Source organism: Semicossyphus pulcher, unplaced genomic scaffold, assembly GCF_022749685.1.
Source record: "Semicossyphus pulcher isolate SPU_LCO1_2020_fin unplaced genomic scaffold, fSemPul1.0.p SCAF_5, whole genome shotgun sequence".
Classification (NCBI taxonomy): domain Eukaryota; kingdom Metazoa; phylum Chordata; class Actinopteri; order Labriformes; family Labridae; genus Semicossyphus; species Semicossyphus pulcher.
Window position 1 is genome coordinate 27,495,127 of NW_027211726.1, and position 18,512 is coordinate 27,513,638.

Consider the following 18,512-nt stretch of genomic DNA (forward strand, 5'->3'; position numbering starts at 1 on the left):
TTTAAAGATACAATGCATTAAGAATGGTACTCATATAGTTTTAAAAAAGAGAAGTGAAATTGTTATTTCTCAAATATTGAAAAATATTGAAAAACAACAAGAAAAACAATATAGCATATATAACGCCCTTCTAACCTGTGGTCCTGTCTTTAAGAGCCGTTTTGCACATCTCTATTCTGGCAGAGTGGAAAGGAACATAACGGTCCTGTGGAGACGCCACCAACACCACGTTCTTGAAGAACTGGAGCCCTAAAAGGACACAAAATAAACCCATAAACAAGACAGCAAAACGTGTGTGTGAGTGTGTTAGAAGAGAAGTGGAGAGAGAGGAAGGCAGACGAAAGGAGTGAATTGGTTGTAAAACGCAAAGTACAATCACAAAGTACAATGACAGGCTTGATACGATAAAACAGCATTTTTTCTCAAGTCTCCTGTCAGTGTGCTTTTAAGAGAGTGCACTGGTGGGTTTCCAATGACAGGGTTTGGATCATTTTGTCAGCCTGCCACAGGGCTGGAGGGGTAAAAAAGTGTTTTCAGGCTTATCTTCTTCAAGCCTGTGTGACAAACGACTGCTTTGTTCCACTCACACAGTGGGGAGGCCTCTCACAGGCCTCTCACAGCTCGCTGGCAGTGCTCACTCGCAGTTTGAGAGCTAGCGAGCTGACATACACAGAAATTTGACAAAAAAGACAAGATGACAATATTTTCATGAATATTTCAATAGTCTGTCTTTCAAGGAATATTCTGTAAAGACAGAGAGTCAATAAAGTGTCTTTGTTTTCGCATTCGTCCGCTTTCAGACCGTACCTGGTTTCTGGCTCAGGAGATAGAGGAATGTTTTCCGTGGATCAACGTGGTCTCTGAAGGTTAGCTGCAGCAAGGATCCTGATTTCTTCAGCTTCTGCATTAACCACAGACCTAAGCAACACCCACATATAGAGACAATCAGAACAGCTGCTTTTAAAACACTCCTCAAAGAACCTGATATTCTTAGATAAAAGACGCTGCTGAAGAGCAAAAAGCATAGGACCCCGAAATATTCAGCAAATGTCAATACAGCAAGTTGGCAGTGTTCCCCCCCCCCCCCCCCACAGCTGAGCGGTGGCCTCACCTGTGCTGACCAGCGTGCTGTTGTTGTACAGCGTTCCCAAGTGTGGGCCTGACAGCGAGAGGAAAGTGTGCAGTTTGGGCAAATAGCAGCGGAAGCGGGGCCTCGTCAGCACAGAGCGGATGATGATGTTCCCCAGAGAGTGTCCGATGAAGCTGTCGGCCGAAGACAAACAACTTTGAGGGAGAAAAACTCGCAGCTTGAGTGGGTGGCAGGAAACACAGCGCCTCCAACGCTGCTGACCTGCAGTACGGGACACTGTGCGATGTCTTATTATAGCCTCTTCTCTAAGTAGGAACTTGTTTTAACTGAGGCTATTTGGAGATTTTAGCTGCAACATTGGTAATTACAGAAAATTCATGAACGTTTAATGATTAAACATTCTCAAAGGCAATGACAACTTAATGGTGCTAACATTGAGGACATACAATACAAATTAAAAGCATCATCCCAGCAGCAGTGGGGAATATTAGATTCATGAAGCTATGTCTGTCACTTGGTTTAATTACTGTTCTGTTACAGCTCTACCCAAAATCCCTCGCCGCAATGTCTGCTGCTTCTCATCTGTCTCCTCCCAAACTAAATATAGAAGTAATGTGGAAAGAGCCAGATGCTGTTGTGGCACTCCATTGCTTTTGTCTTTGATACTTACTCTCTAGAGAACGGTAAAGAAAGTTAACAAACTTGGGTGGAAACTCTTACAAAAAAATAAATTGGCACATTGAGGGCAATTAGGCGGGAAGATGAATAGCTTAATTTCATCTGGGCTAGGCAACACACTGCTGCATAAAGGAGCACCGTCTATCACGTGAAAGTCAGACACTTTTTGGCACTGTGCGATAAGAGCTGTTCATCCATTTTATGCCATATATTTGTTTTCAGTCTATATATTATCATGAAACAGTGATTCTCATGAGTGAAGGCACTTGAGCAGAGTCCTTGTGTCAGAGCACAGTCTCTGCTGCCATCTACTGACCAAAGAAAATGCTGCTTAAACTAATGATTGCCTCTGTTCTGATTCTGCCCCAAATAATCAATCAAAATCAATCAAAAGCAGAGCCGTCAGTAATATGAATGTTGCACAGTTTTAGAGCTGAGCGACTTACCTTATCCTGCCAATGGTGAGATTGTACAGCTGGATATGCTGAATGATCTCATCCAACAACCTGTCCGTCATGGTGTCAAAATCTGCAAACGTGTCAATCTGCAGGGAGAGGTGGCAAAGGAAAGCACAGCTGTCAGCGCTTTACAAATTGCCTTGCAGCATTTGTAGGAAATGTAACTGTACATGTTATCAGTGCGCTCCCATCACCGTCATCTGTAAACGTACCTGGTTCCTCTCAGACATGAGGAAGTCCAACCTGGATCCTGGCAGTCCTAACTCGATGAAAGTCTTCACCAGCCGAAGGTCAGCGCTGTTTCCTGGAAGTAAAGAGGATTTATACACACGGTTTTTGGCTCAGCTCTTATGAGCCCATTAATCATTTCAAACACAACTGGAATATGTTTCAAGGAATAACTAATAACTGAGTACATGGTGTTATGTGATCCTTTAAGTTTGCAGGAAATACTTAATTACATTTACAGTGCTCATAAGCATCTCAAATCTACAGGAAAGGGTATACGTATTTGTCGGTATTTTGGCATATAGGCATGACTGATGTTGCAGACAACATAGTAAACTTTTGGAATGAATAGGAAAACTTTTCAACATGGATTGTGCACCAAGTTTGCACCGTTATAGTATGTAAGGGTACTCGTAAGGCAACTTTCCCAAACAAATAGCCTTATTTAAAAATATACGACATTACCAGGTCTACATGTAAAGACATTATTTGTTGTCGTTCTGTTGTTAAAAAAGTAATTGAATTAACTTCTTCCTGTGCACATCACATCTGTGGTGCTGTGCTACACGTGCTGCACACACTGCTGATCTTATGGTGAACTACAGAGTGGGAACGTGCAAAGCTGCACAAACAGTTTTCATATCCCTGCACATCCAAAAACACATAAGCTGATACCAATATATATCAGTGATAGGCTCATATAGGTGAGACGCTCTTGTCATTTGAATATCTATTATGTTCTTAAGGAGGAATTTAACCACAGTAAACCAGAACATTCAGTTGTTTGTAGACCCACCATCAAGCCCGTGGACACACACAACAAGGTGTATTCCGTCATCAAACTCCTCATCGTCCTCCTCTGGGGGGAAGTAGGGCAGATCTGATGCCAGGAGAGGAAGGTCGCTGTACAAGCTGGCCTGAAAGCTCAGCTCTTTGAACAGCTCCTCTTTGGCTTTGTAGAAACTGGAGAAAATAAAATGATATTTGGGTAAAAAAAAAATGGAGATTACACACAAACACAGAATGCTGATTTAAGAATTAATTTTACAAGGAAAGTTTGTATTAGAGCAAAGGTGCTTCTTTCAGAGGTGAATCACTTCAACAGTTTCCTCCCATTGGTCGAAAATGTCATTTTTCTGTATAATCTTTAGTTCACATTGCCCACTACTGAGGCTTATAAACAAAAGTCCCACAGATTTACAAGTAGCTCGTCTAAGTTTTATTACCCTGTCATCCAGCCAGGTTAGAGATTTTGGCAGTGCAGGAGTCAAAACAAATCCGATTCCAATTCCTGTGCTCCCAGCTAATCATGATGGATTTTTCTGCACTCTTTGATGTGATTTAATACATCCAGGAGGCATTTCACCTCGTCTTGACTTCCTCGCTTCATATTTGCCCTCGCTTCATTTTGATATGCTCGGCTTTCCAAGCATGAGTAACTGCCAGCTACAGCACCAGATGTCAGCAGCCGTCTCCAAATACCCATAAAACCTCATGTTGTTGGCCTTCTTTCCTGTAATTTGTGTGGATTATAATCTCACTCCTAGAAAGTTTTCCTTGGAAGAGAGCTTGCATTTTTATATGTTATTCACTGACACACGTCAGAAAGGTATTATATTGACCTGCCTGATCAAAAGTATTGCACACATTTGAACATAGCCTTAATGTTCAACTAAAATTGGAAAGGCCATCCTTTTTGCTTTCAAAAAGGTGATTTTCAAATTTAGGGAAAAATTTACTTCAATGAAGAAAGGCCTCAGTAAGCCTAATACACAATATAAACTTGCACTGAAAACTAAAAGTTAGCTTAATAAGCTAGAAAACTAAATTGGTTGCACTGACCAACTTTAACATTTGCAGCTAAGTTGCTGTTTGGAGTGCTACAGCTGACTAGCTTTTTGCTATCTAGTCTGCCAACGTCAGCACTTCTCCCCCTGGCAGATATTTGAGCAGTAGCTTGTTCAGCAAGCTAATGTACAACTCAAGACATGTGTCCGTGCTTGTAGATAAAAAGGAGACATTGGCTAAGGAGCTAATGTAGGCTGCAGTTCAAAGTCTGTTTGTGATGTGAAGCCAGCGGCTGTCTGGATGTTAGTCCGTCAATGTTGACAGGAATATAATGGCATTCTGCCTCTCATGCACATTCAAAAGACTTCATTTTTAGTACCATAGAGAGACCAAATGTTTGTTTACAAAGCGATCCCAAATGGTAAATCAAAAAATAAATAATGCAGCACTACTTGCCTTAAGCTAACACTAAATATAGCTCAAACATAAACTCACTTTAGCATTCGTTCATTGGTCTCGTCATCCATGTTCAAGGGATTGAGTGACGATGAGGAGATGATACCAAAGGAGCCCAGGGGCTGATGGGTGATAGGTGAGGTAGCCTGCCGAGTGGACATGCCACTGATCGACGGAGAGTCTCTCAGAACAGAAGAAAATGGCAGGCATGTTGGGGCACAGGACACTGACATGTTTACCACCTCCACCATCTTCTTATTCACGAAGGCCAGCCCTGAGTTGGGGATCTTTGAGGGCTTAGTCTGGCAGTCCAAAGGCTCTTTCTCACTGGCTGATATCCCACTGAGTTCAAAGGATGATGCGATGTCATTGCCTTTTAGCCCTGTGAGGTCACTCGGCCTCTGTGTGTTTGTGGTATTGTTGGGGAAGTCTGTTGGGAAGTGTTGAAGCCCTGAAGGCTCCCGAGTTGTTCGGGAGGGATCCAGACACTCCTGGTTCTCAACACTAAGCAATGCAGTCTGTTGGAAACTTTGGCACTCATCTTCAGTGTTAATTCTCTCCTGATCGTCTGCACTTTTATGCACACATGGTGTGTTTCCACAGCTGCAGGGCGCTGCTTCCGTTTCAAAGAGATGCACATCCTCCACTGAGGCGCCTACTCCACTGATGTGTGTTTGATGGTTCATTTTCTCCCCCTGGCTGCCAATAATAGCACTTTCCTGCACATGAGGGCTTTCAACAGACTCTTGTAAAAGAAAGACTTCAGACACGCCACTTAACACTGACTTGGTTCTGTGTGTTTCTGACAGGTACTGTGAAGGGTTTGAGTTTTGAAGGCAAATATTCTCCTTGAGAATATGGCCAAGGTTTGTCATTGAACTTGGGTCTAAGAGAGATGATTCAGATTGCTCCAAATCCAGGGTGCTGTTCAAAGAGGAGCAGTTGATCATAAGTGAATCCTGGTGTTGCATTAAGCTTTTACTATCTGTTTCCTGGTTGAGCAGCACATGGTCCTCCTCAGTGTCTTCCGGGCTACTTATTTGTGGTGCAGAGACTGACTTGGTCAGTTTGCTGAGCTGCCTCTGCTGCTGGTCCTCCTCGTAGGGCAGGGAGCTAATAGAGGTGAGTGAGGCCTGTATACCATTGCTTTCCAACCGCAGGCCTTCCAGAGAGCTGCGGTGGACCGGGTGGCGACAAACTATTTGCTTTGGGATCTCCCGCTCGCTGGAGAAGTCTAGAGGAGGTCGGCCTCGCAGTGCAGCCTCCAGGGGCCAGGCCACTGAGCTGGGCTCACTTTCAATACCTGAGTCGGAAATAACTGACGATGAACGTTTCATGATCTTGGAGCCAACCAGACCTCCACGGTGAGTCATCTCTTTTCTGAGATCACCGGAAAAGGGTGATACAGCTGGATGCACATAGGCAGTGGGTAGGCTGATGAGAGGAACATCCTCAATTTCATCATCCATGGAGTGATTTAATGGCATGGCGATGTCAGACTCCTCTTCATTGTTTTCACTCTCTTTTGCATTGCTGTTGTTTGTGGTATCACAAAGTTGGACAGTACTTTCTGTCACATGGAGAGCGAGAGACACATCACTGATGTTATTAGAGTCAATGAGGGGATTAGGTTTCAGGGACTGAACCAGCACCTCTTCCCCTCGATATGGATCCACATCAGAAGGCTTAACGTCAATGTACCTCAGGCCTGGATTGCAGTTCTCCTCAAGCTGGCCTGGTTTTTCCTCTGGTTCCTTCAAGTTTTCTGCCTCTGCTAGAGAGGGTTCAGCACAGTCCTTGGTAGAAAGTGGGTGCTGGATACTGGTGTTGATGCTGGTCTTACTCTGCTTTGCTATGAGTGACACATATGTGGGAAGGTCCATGCAGTCATCACTGTCCAAGGGGTCCATGGGTATTGCTGGTGGTCTGGCTCCCTGGTAGCTTTCAAAAATCCCATCGGCAGCAGTGATGGCCCGATCCAAGTTGGTCTGCCCGTCAGTGGTTGGCACATGTGACACCCTCTCTGAAAAGACAAGGGACAGATCAAGAGTAATGCTTTTGTCTTACACAGCAAAAATCAGTGATAAGGTGTGAACAATTACCTGTTTGAGGAGACTCTACATATCTGTCCTCAAAGATGATGGGCAGGCTGTTCCAGTCTCCATCAATGTCCAGGCACTCAACAGGTAAAGGAGGCATCTTGGTCAGGTAGTCTGAGCTCCGCACTTCTCCAGCTATTTGGCCATGTCTGTTGATTCTGAAAGAGCAGAATAATGTTAAAAACCTTACATATCTCTTATACATGTGAATGAATTGTTCTTTTTCTGAGAAGGCTTCACTTACAGCTCCTCTTGAAAAGTCAGAGATATCTCTTTGGGGTGTTCGGTGAAAAAGTACGCCTCTGAGAACCTCCTGACCTGGTGTTTCCAGAAACAGACAACACAAGTATGACCTTAGGGACGCCTCATTCTCATATTTAATGGCATTACAAATGACAAAAACAATAAGTTGCACTGAGTCAAACATTCAAGGTTTGCACTTGAAGAGATTCAAATCACTCCTTCCAGTCTGCAACAAAGGCCTTATCCAAAAGCTTTCTCCCTCTACAGCTCCACTTAAAAATGCATCACCCTTGAAAAGTCAGCCACTGTGACAGGCAAATCACCAGGAACACTATTTGTGGTGTATTTCCAACCCACAATAATTACAGAATGAGCGCTAATTGAAATCCTGACTCCGGTTGTGGGTGGAGGCATCACAGTATCGCCTCGGGGTAATCTAACACCAAAGCAAACATGTTCATTATTTTCCGACAACTGAGACACAGCATAAGAGGGCCCTGAGAGCTACTCCACTGTGAAGCACATGTTCATATTCAACAGCCCAGTGATTAGATAGAAATTGCGATGGATATGGATATGGAGTATTAGATTGCTGTTCGGTTTAAGCCACTGAGCTTGAGAATGGCATCATATTTTTCAGTTTTTGTTACAATTTAATTTAGCAGACGCCTTTGTCCAAAGCGATGTACATCTGAGAGTTGGTACAGCACAAGCAATGATCTAAACAGGAGGGAACAACGTGAGAAAGTGCCAAAAAACAGCTTCAAGTCCGGTGCAGACAGGCAGTGCTCAGAGGCAATGCACAGGGTGTAAAGAAGTGTTTGTTTGTTTATGTAATTTCATCATCATCTTCATCAACATCATCAATATCATCGTCATCAACATCATGGATAGCATCAATATCTTTAAGTGCGGCGGTGTTCATGAAAGAGCTGTGAACTTAGTGCTCTGTTGTGAAGGGAGCATTTTTTTCACATGTCTATAACTCTATTAGAATAAGCGTGTCAATTAGGATGTGTAACACAAGTGTGTGACACACGCCCACTTGCATGTTCATGGTTAGTTCTAAACAAACCAACTAATCGAAAGTTTCATTATTTTGGTATTGTTAAACTAGTGTAAGGAAGCCACTAGTATAGACTACTGGTTGGCTAAGCCGTGTGGTCTTTGAAGTGAATTCAATGATCAACAACAATCTGATCAAGTTTCAATTTAGAAAGAAGAATCGTGACACACCCCTACTTCGGTGTTATTTTTTTCTGGCAGGAGAGATCGTTTCAGTGTCATGAGAGAGTATTACTGAACGGCTTATTTAAGAAAATAAAAACAACATGCCTTAAGGGGCTGTCTCCCGAGCTATAATGTCATTGGTTATGAAACCTTTTTGATTGTTCTGTGGTATTTCTGTATCGTGGTGTGGGTGCTGAAGATAAAAATGGCTAAATTTAAACACGTCCGCACAAGTTGTCTTCATTGAACTTCTGATACAGAGACTGTCTGGACTGTTGCTCAGTGAACGAGCAGTCAATGTGGAGCATTGTATAAGCCTGCCTTTGATGGTGTGTGTGTGTGTGTCTCTCTCACCCTGAGCGTGTGGTGCTCCTGGGCCAGGTAGGAGAGGATGTGGGGGTTGAGCACAGCGGCCTCCAGGAAGCGGCTCCACAGTGCAGCCAGCTGGGAGCAGAGCTGGCTCACGTCCCTGCTGATCTGCTCGCCTACTTTTTCATGGCCTTCCTGCAGCTGAAGGGATCAGGACACAAAAAAAGATATACCTTCAATATCAAACTGAATGCATTTGTCCCCCGAAAATAACATTTCCCTCATTCTATAATAAGATCCTTGGTTTTCCTGACAACACATTTATACCTTTAAACAATGCTGTGTCTGCAGTCTGTCTGACCTGCATGCCTTTGGATCATTGTAGAACACTCATCAATCAATCAAGGCATGCTGTTCTCTGTGTAAAGTGCTGGAAATAATTTCAGTCCACGCATACGTTTCACATTATTCTTAGAGACCTGTTTTAACATATGCAACATAATTATTATGTATATTATTAATTTGTTACATAAATTTAATAGAAAATTAACCATTAGCTCAAGATAATAATACATAAGTATTTCAAAACTCAGTATTTGAGAATAATGAGTCTATGGGGCAGCTGTGGCTCAGTGGTAGAGTCGGTCGTCTTTTAATCGGAAGGTTGGGGGTTCGATCCCTGACTGCTACAGTCACATGTCTGAGTGTCCTTTGGCAAGACACTGAACCCCAAATTGCTCCCGGTGGCATAGTCATTGGGTATGAATAAGCATAGATCTGATGGGAGGTAGGCACTTTGGCCTTTGTGTGTGAATGTGACATGTAGTGCAAAAGCAGCTTTGAGTGGTCGCAAGACTAGAAAAGCATACAGGCACAATGTGGATGTAGGAATAAAATTATAAGTACTTAGTCATTATTTGAAGAAAGTTTTCAGTAAAATTACTTATTGGGTGTCTATTTCATCATATTGGCAGAAATGGGCTTCCCTACTTAAGTTAATTTTTGCAGCATTTTCTTTTTTGAGCTAATAAACATGACTTTTCTTGGTTATTCTTCTTGCCAACAAAAAATGTTTTTTCCGCCCCAGACATCTAGATTAAAAGCCATATTAAGAGCCATGCACCAGCTTACAAATTTGTCAATATTATCTAAGATTTCGACATATACGATACAGCAGGTAAATCATATTTAGTTGTTATACATGACAATAAAAAAATATTTAAAATTGATAGCAATTAACAAAGGAAAAAAAAAACATTAAAATATGAAATTACACCTACAGAAAAATGTTCACAATGTGGATGTAAGAATAAGATTAGAACCATAATCAGTAAAACTGTAGTCTCTACAACAATACAACTAGAACATGTCTTAGATGTTCCTCTCTGATATGATGATGAAGTTTGTTTAATGAACTTACCTGTAACTCTATTGCGAGCTGATTCAGAGTTTCTTCGACAGGCACCTCTGTGAAAAGAAGGTATTAGCAGAGCTTAGTGCGAAGGATTTGCTAACACATCACTGTGTCATAAGTTATACTGCAATCTTACACAATATGTAAAAATAGCATGTAATGAAATGCAAGTGAGAATGTTCAATACTTAAAGTGTAGTTTGCTGGCGTATAATTTTTTGAGTATTTTAAAGTTTGTGCTGTATTTGTACTTGAATGTGAATCACACCCCTACTATTAGCCATAGCCTGGATTCTTTAATGTAGACATGAAAACTATTCAGCTCTGATAGTGGGATTTCTCAAGTCACCTTATGTCTCAGTCATGTATTCAAAGAGGTTTACAATACTTTTAAGACCCAAAAATAACTGTGAATACAGAGGTTTGCACATGCTCACCTGAGTCTAGTGGCGTCTGCTGGAGCTGCGGGATTTCCTTCATCAGTGCTGTGTAGTATGTGTGCAGGCCTCTGTGAGCCACCAACAGGAGGCGACAGAGCCTGCGGTGCCACGTGTGAGCTCTTTGCAGGCAGTTTTCACTGGGCACATAAAAGCTTCCCTGCAGAGAAGGAGACACACAGGAAATGTCAGCTGCTATGTAGGTCAGCAGTCACCTCTCTTCCTTAATAACGGACATGTCCACATACTTCAGCTTTATAGCTGCCACTGCAGCAGTTGTATAGGCTGGTCAGATCAAAAAGAAGGTTAGAAAAACAAACGGCTCCTAAACACAGCTTGCTGTGAGCTGTAAAAGCAGATCAATACATGCATGTGGCATCAGGAGGATGTAACGCATCCCTGCTATGACCTGTAAAAGTTGACAAGCGTGGGAAGTTGACCCAGAATATAAGGCGTCAACGTTTCTCAAGGGCAAGACGAGCAGGAGAAACAAGGAAGAGTGCCCATAGAGTGTGTGAAAATTTAAATGCAAATTTGGCCGAAATCAATAAGACATCTCTGCCAGTTAAGGTACAACACTAAAGAAAGAAAGCAGCTTGCTGAGGTGGTAACATATCAACATCAAGAATTCCCTGCTTTAGAGTACTGGCTAAATATGAGGTGTAATATGGACCATGTTTCCAGTAGATGGCTCTCCAGCAATGCAATATAAATATCTAATATTACTTTGTGATGAATGCAACTCAAGTCTATGTCAAAACAGCTACAAATCACCAAAGCCTTGATGCTATAATCATGTCTCTTATTTATCATCCTGAAGAGATTATGACCTACCCAAACAGCAATCATCAAATACATCAGCCTTCATAATACGGAGCCAGGGGGCCTTGAATGTGACCACCGGCTGCCCTCATCTGCTGGTCCCTGACCTGAAACCGTCTGTGACCCAGCAAGTTCTTCCCATGGCTGGGATGTTTTGGCAGCGCCAGTGGGGCTCTCTAAGCTTTGAAAGGCATGTAATGCCTGAGTATCTGGGGATGTACTGTAATTTGCCCCAAGCAAGTAAAGTCTTCGGCCCTATCATCATACCTGCGTGCGCTCTGTAATTGCAGCAGGGCAGTATACCTGAACCAGGAAGGAACATCTGTATGTTTACTTTCATAATTCTTTTTAGCTTTATTGAGGCCTGCCTGGATCAGTCTGCGAGCGAAGGGCAGAGAAAAATAGCTATTTTTCAGTATGAACTAGTCATTATCCTAAAAGCATAGTTTCTCTCTGTGCTGACAATGCCTGGGATGCGCCTGACTTTAAAGTCACCTGACATGAGAATGTCTGCTTTTGTTTGCTGCTCTTCATGCAGTTCTTACAGTTTACTATCGCAGTGAGTAGTGATATCAGAGCGTGCAATCACTGCTGCTGTCAGAGAAGGCTTGTACTGACAGAAAGGAGCTTCTCAAAGGACAATCTATCTGAAATGATTTTGGAGTTGTTATCTTCTGAACCGTGTTTCCTTTCCATCAAAACACAGAGGGAACTTCCTTTTGAGATATAACAGTCGATATCAATGAAAACACTTACAGGAAGTGTCGCGGTGTAAAGGGGTAAAGTGCTGAAAACGTGGTGTAGCTGCAGGTAAAAAGCTATAAATAAATACAGGGGAAGGTGACGGTGTTTGTAGATTTCACTTGCAGCTATGTGGTACGTGGCGCTTGTGAGCAGAACTCATTACTGTGATCAAACGAAACCCCCCTGCCTGGCTAAACGCAGAGCTTATTAAAGTGCCCAGCCAGGAGTAGGAGTAAAAACCAGGAGGAGGACGAGGAGGGGGCTACCGGGGGGGCTCATTAAGCTTTACTGTGTAGACTGTGAAGTCCACAGGGTCCTAAGAGATGCAGGTTATACAAGGAAAAATATGGAAACAGGCTTTACAAATGCACATAGTTCAGACTGATTAGCACTCGGCAAAGTTCTCGATCAGGGTGATTTGGTTAAAGTTAAAGTTACCCTGTTAGCTGTAGAAAATCAGATCTCAGAACCTGGTGTGCAACTAATACTTATTGTGTCCAGAGTGAAAATATGACCAAAGTAATTTTAGTTAAATATGTGTCTGATTCCATACTTATTCTATACAGTAGGTGCCACATACAAACTAAATATTCTAGCAGTTAGTACACAAAGATTTCAACATTATTTTACCATTTTATACCACCAGGAAACTTTGGATGTCAATTAAGCTGTGACTGAGCAGCCAGTCTATGTCCTTTGTGCATTGCAGTCTGGGAGAGTAGTGTATATACTGTTTCATGTCTTTCTTTTGTCATTTTTCTGTTTGAACACGGTATACTTTGAAGCTGTTTAGATGTGGTACATATGGATGAGGGAAACATGTAGTGTGTGAAGTTTGAAGTTTGTTTCGTTTTAAAAAATGGAAATATAAATTTTCAGAGCCTCTCCTTCCTCATGAAAGATAACAAGCCGTTTCGCCATTCAAAGGATAGACGTTAGCCACGATTGGCTGACAGTATTTGGAGTGACCCCAAGCCCATCCCATGTGGGGGAGCGGCCGCACTGCACTGTCACTTCAAAGTTGTAGAAAACATGGCTGCTCTAGGATCGGTTATTTGGCCTTATATGTACGAGCCAGAATCAACAGGAGGCATCAGAATGGTAAGTTGAAATCTTGACAATGACTTTACAACTAGTGCAAGAAGGCAGCCTGTCGCCTCGATCCCACAGGATCCGTGTCCGGCAGGTGTCATCTGTGCCGCGGTTCTGGTCCGTCAGATGGTGCGAGCCCTTGCCCACAGGAAGCGTGTCTGGTCTGCAGCGCAGCGGATCGCTGGCCTGAGCAGCTGGATTCGCGAGATCACAAGATCACGGGAGAACTACATTATTGTGCGAGAATTGCGAAACCATTTGGAGATCATTCTGTGATTTTTGTGCTTCTACCATGGCTGAGTACACAACTTAATTAAAAGTGAGAGTCTGTTTCGGTCTGTACATAGTGTTTTATTTTGAAATGACCGGATGCTGTATGCTGTTTTTGTGTGTGACTTCCTGTTTGGAACGATCTGCTTTATTCAGCTTGACGCGTGCTTGAAGCGGCCTCCGTCAAAAATAGACCCGGCGCGTATCTTTAGCGAAGCAGCTTCTGGGACGTGCCGGAGATGGACCGCGGCGGCTGTGGAATCACGAGCATCGACTTGAATGGCTGTGATCGACTCTGGAGGTCATGACACACACTGAACATGTCGGAGACGGATCCTGTGGTATTTGAGGGTGAGATGAATGACTGTGGATGATGGTGAATGACGATTGGTCGATTTCAGCGAAAGCAAGGTTCTACGTAGAAACCTGCAGCTGTTCTGAACGGCCCATTTCAGAGGCGACCTTTTTAATAATGTCATTCTAGAAAGACACAGAATTATTTAGATTTCACTTTTTCTGTGTGAACAATAAACACTCAAAAATGTGAAACACATGCAAAATATGAGACTATCCATTCAAAAAATATGGCCCCTTTAAGGAACAATTTGACAATTTGGAGAAGTCTTTCAATCGTTTCCTGGCCTATACTTTAAGTAGTGTGTGTGGTATCCGGGATACAGCTCATCTCTGTAGAGAGTTTGGAGAGGGCCACCCAAAGGTAAAGCCTGATCATATAAATATAATTTTGCTTCTTGAAGGCAACTGATGTAGTACTAAAATAAAGACAGTGGCAATGTATTCATGTATTAACAATATGAGTGAATACTTACAATTTTGAAACTACTGCTGCTAGGAACAGTGCAATGAAAGTGGTGTAACTGTTCATAACATATAATCATGATTAATAAATACGATAACAGTAATTGGTTCATCGTTTCTGTCATCGTGCAATTGTGCAGCTTAACTGTAAATGAACACAGAGGCATAAGAGGGAGGCGACAAGACTACACCTTCATTTCCAGGGAGAGCTGCTATCACTTCCAGATGCTGAGCCTGGAGCCTGCATGCCTGGGCAGGTGGGTTAATCAGATATTATGAAAAGCCACAGTACAGCACAGTAATAATCTCTATGTCAGCCTCTGGTCTTTAAGCCGTAAGACTCCACGGAGCCCAAACAAACGGCTGATTTTGGAGGGTGACAGTTCCAGAATCAGTAATCCAGATCAGGATGCGTCTCTGTTCAGTTCTTGAGCTGAATCCTGTTGTTCTGGATGAAAAGCCAAAACAAATCACATCTAAATCCACCGGCCTCTGTCCCTAAACCGAGATCAGGTTTACGTCATCCCTTGGCATTTAGCAGCTCGATTACAAAACAACAACAACCAGCTGATTGAGGACAACACCCGACTCATTTTGGACCGTTTTCAACTTTGTGAGACAAAATGGGCTTTCATCATCAGACTTTCGATGAAAACACTGCTTCAGGTTAACATACCTCAGAGATGACAGGCTTGCAGTAGCCAGCTCCGAACACAAGGTTCTCTACAGTCATGGCAGATGGGTCGCTAGCACTCTCTGGTGAGCCCTTCCCCAGCCAAGAGCCCTTCCCTGTACGTGCAAAGCTGCAGAGAGAACAGGGAGGACACATGCAGGGACAAACTGTGAGTGTGTATGTGTGTAAAGGGAGACAGATAAGCTGAAAGATGCGGGCTGCTACTATTCCAATCAATCAAGGACTGAAGTAATCTATGTAATGCATCGCTAAACACTGACTTTATGATATTGACAGCTGAATTCATCAGGTAAGTGTTTAGAAAAGTGTCCCGTCAAGCAGCTAATGGATACACTAATTGTGTCTGCCAAAACATACGGCTGGAAAAAGCTGCGCCAGCAGTTCCTTCACTTGACTTTATCTTCTCTTGTGGAAACGGATACAACTAGAATTTCAGATTCTCTCCAGTGTTAAGTTCCACAGTCAGTACTGTACAAGAAAACTTTACTAAGCCCCTACCGTTTTTACAAATGTAAAAGGGATTATTCTAATGAACTCAGGAGGCCTGTTCTGTGATTTTTTTGGCCTTTAATGCCTCTATTATTACATAGAGGACAGTGGATAGTGTCGGAAATAAGGGGAGGAGAGTGGGGATGACACACAGCATAGGGCCGAGGGTGGGAGTTAAACCCGGGGGCCGCTGCGTCAAGGACTGAGCCTCTGTACGTGGACCGTGCAATTTAACCGCTGAGCTAAACCGGCACCCGGCACCCGGGGGCTGAAGTAACCCCTGCTACCTTTATCCTAAATAAAGTTATATTTCCTAAACACATCAGTCCACTCATCTTAAATTTTCCCTTTTCCTTGTAACACTATGAGTGAAAAGATACTGTTTCAAAACGCGAACAAGTAGGCTATGTAAGCAAGCTCTAGATGGAAATGCAGACAAGCCAGAGACAGATTTGATAATGTTATCTTAATTAGCTAGCCAACTAAAGGTGATACTACCAGTAATCTGTTTCAAATTAGGTACCAGTGTTTTGTGATGTCTGGAATCATATCTCTTCAGAAAGCTATATTAATGCTTTCATGAATTCAAGGTCTGTCAACTGCAAATGGTTGCAAAGCTCCTCTAAACTCTACCTGATTAGCGGCTGATGTAAGGCAACCAGTGAAGCATGTATGGAGACAGAGATGACGGACAGGTGGAAGTAGTCGAACATGACGGGGATGTGGTGGTGGAGGCCTCTCCGCGGGTGGAAGTGGAGGCTGAGGGTCCGACTGCTGATCAGCGGGACAGTCGCTATCTCTGCCAGCCTGAGGAATGGAAGAAGAGCAACAAACTCTCATATCAGTCTCATATGACTCAGTGCTTCTTCCATTTTAACAGTTAAAAGGACACTTGACAATGGACAGAATAAAAGCAAGAAATAATAATGAAGAAAATGAAAATCAGGGTTATTCAAATCATCTGAAAGACAGTCAAACTGGGACTGTACACAGAGTTGTGGCTACAGAGTGCAGAAAAATTAAATGCAGCTTAAGGGATTTTGTTGCAAATTCTAAATAGGAATGCTTATTACATCTGAACCAGGACAACCTGTACTTTGGTACAGCAGAAAGCAGCTCTTTGTTTAAGGAGGTGTAGCTATCCCTGACATCTATTTGCCTTTTGCCAGACTCTTAAAAAGATGTCTGTGCTGCTCCAGGATAATCTAACATCATTCTGTATATCGCACTATGAAAGAAAGAGTTGAGGATAAAGAGTCTGAATCCTGACTGGAATGATAATAGAGACCTTGTGAAAACTTTAGAGAAATACAGACTCAGAGCAAAACTAACCAGTGCCCTTACTCCCGTACATATATAAAGAAGAAGAATTCACTTGTGTGGCGCATCCTATAATCACTCAGGTATGACAAAAACAGGGAATTTAGGGTTTAAACACATAAACAAAACACTAACTACTCACTAACATGCAGCTTCTAGTTGATACAAGAGCAGTGCCCCAACAAAACCATTATTGCTAATGCAAACTGCTAATCATTTGTCCTTTTATTTGTCTAAAACAGGCAGACAAATGACAGCAATCATGTTCTGCAAGCACAAAAGTGTTCAGGTGCTTAAAGAGATGGCTATGAGCCAAAGGACATAACAGCCCTTATTCATGCCTAGTTTGCATTCTCACTCTTGCATAAAAGCTACACCGAGGGAAAGTCTAGCATTCTGTCTTTTTGAAACACACACACATGCTCGTTGTTTCTCACACACTCATCTGAATCATTAATAAACATACTGTTGCTCATTGTCGGTGAAATGAAGATCCAGCTTCAACTGAAAGTCCACTTCACTCAAGGCTTCCTCCACCTGCAAAACATGTACATGTACGAACGTTAAAGCATGAAGACTTCCTTCTTCTAAAGCTTAAATTATAATGACATGTCAGTTAATTCATTTGATTTTTGTGCAGTAATTTGTTGTTTTTATGACGTCCTTGGACAGAACATATCCAACATTGTTACCCTTCACAATTCAGTGGCCGATTGTTCCCTGTAGGGAAGCATCTACGTTTTGAATCAATAAAGAAGATGAACAGCGATCATAACAAGGTTACCAACAAGGTTATGATGAAAATGTACAGTACTTTCGAAACCTTCTCACTCCCAAATCGTTAAATACTGAGCTTGATAAGTGAGTTAAAAATATGACTAAATATGATTTTCATTTATATAAATGTCTGTTAAGTCACTATCTATCGCAGAATGAGGTAACACAATGGTCATTGAGCCTATGGCCCACTGATGAAAGCCTTTGCATTTGCAGTATATAGTATTATTACAGACTGGGTGTCTGTGGCGTCTTTTGTGTGAAAAAATCACAAGCGGCGCCCAGTTAGCGATGCATTTTCCATCAGCCAGCAGTGGTTGGTCTGCCAGAGAGGGTATGTGGAGCTAAGCGACTGCTTTTCCGGTCTCTGCAAGTGTTGCGAGTAAACAGTAATCTACTGAACAAACAAAGAAAAGATGGATGATTACAGATACAACCTCAAAAATAACCGGCAAACCGTCTAAAAAGGAAAGCGACCGTCAGCGAGGAAAATAAAGAGTTACAACCGTGACAAAGGGTGCCAACCGTAGACGTCTGGTTATGTGGGATTAAAATAAAACACCATGTTCAGACCAGTACAGACTCCCATTTTTTCCTGTTTATTTTAAGATCAACACACTGAAATCTTGAAAAAAGAACACTTTTAATTAAGTAGTGTACAGTTACAGTTACGCTTCCTGTGGGCGAGGGCTCGCGCAGTTGACGGAAAAACGGATCACAAGTATTTGGGAACTGCAGGGCGTATATGAATACTGTTATTTGTAGCTAAGAGTATTATAAATTATGATTTAGTCTATTGAAAGTTATTTTAAATGAGATGTTTTGTTCTTTCTGTTGTTTCACAATGTAGTCCGGCATTTCTTTGAATCTGTTGTAGGTTAAACAGAATTAAATTACTCTTATGTTCAGTGTGTCACAGCTTATGGAAATAAAGCACCTCTTTATGTCTGAAGACAAAGTGGGAAATGAAAGGTAGGAGCCGACTACAAAGGCGGTGCCCCCTTTTGAAGATAGAGGTGCAGTGTTGCTTATTAAAAAGCAGGTTACGCAGTTGTT

At 42.4% G+C, this 18,512-nt stretch overlaps 1 protein-coding gene across 1 annotated transcript in view; it reads right to left on the reverse strand.

The window, feature by feature from the left end:
- Positions 1-18,512, reverse strand: part of fam135b (family with sequence similarity 135 member B) — a 43,899-nt gene that overhangs the window by 4,069 nt on the left and 21,318 nt on the right. Inside the window, exons 4-18 of the mRNA XM_069681147.1 lie at positions 17,146-17,216; positions 15,993-16,166; positions 14,853-14,979; positions 10,430-10,589; positions 10,000-10,046; positions 8,625-8,780; positions 7,042-7,115; positions 6,801-6,955; positions 4,738-6,721; positions 3,251-3,417; positions 2,439-2,530; positions 2,215-2,312; positions 1,112-1,263; positions 808-918; positions 136-249 (exon numbers count right to left, since the gene is read on the reverse strand). Coding sequence (XP_069537248.1) covers positions 136-249; positions 808-918; positions 1,112-1,263; positions 2,215-2,312; positions 2,439-2,530; positions 3,251-3,417; positions 4,738-6,721; positions 6,801-6,955; positions 7,042-7,115; positions 8,625-8,780; positions 10,000-10,046; positions 10,430-10,589; positions 14,853-14,979; positions 15,993-16,166; positions 17,146-17,216 — 3,682 coding nt within the window. The remainder of the gene's footprint in view (positions 1-135; positions 250-807; positions 919-1,111; positions 1,264-2,214; positions 2,313-2,438; positions 2,531-3,250; positions 3,418-4,737; positions 6,722-6,800; positions 6,956-7,041; positions 7,116-8,624; positions 8,781-9,999; positions 10,047-10,429; positions 10,590-14,852; positions 14,980-15,992; positions 16,167-17,145; positions 17,217-18,512) is intronic.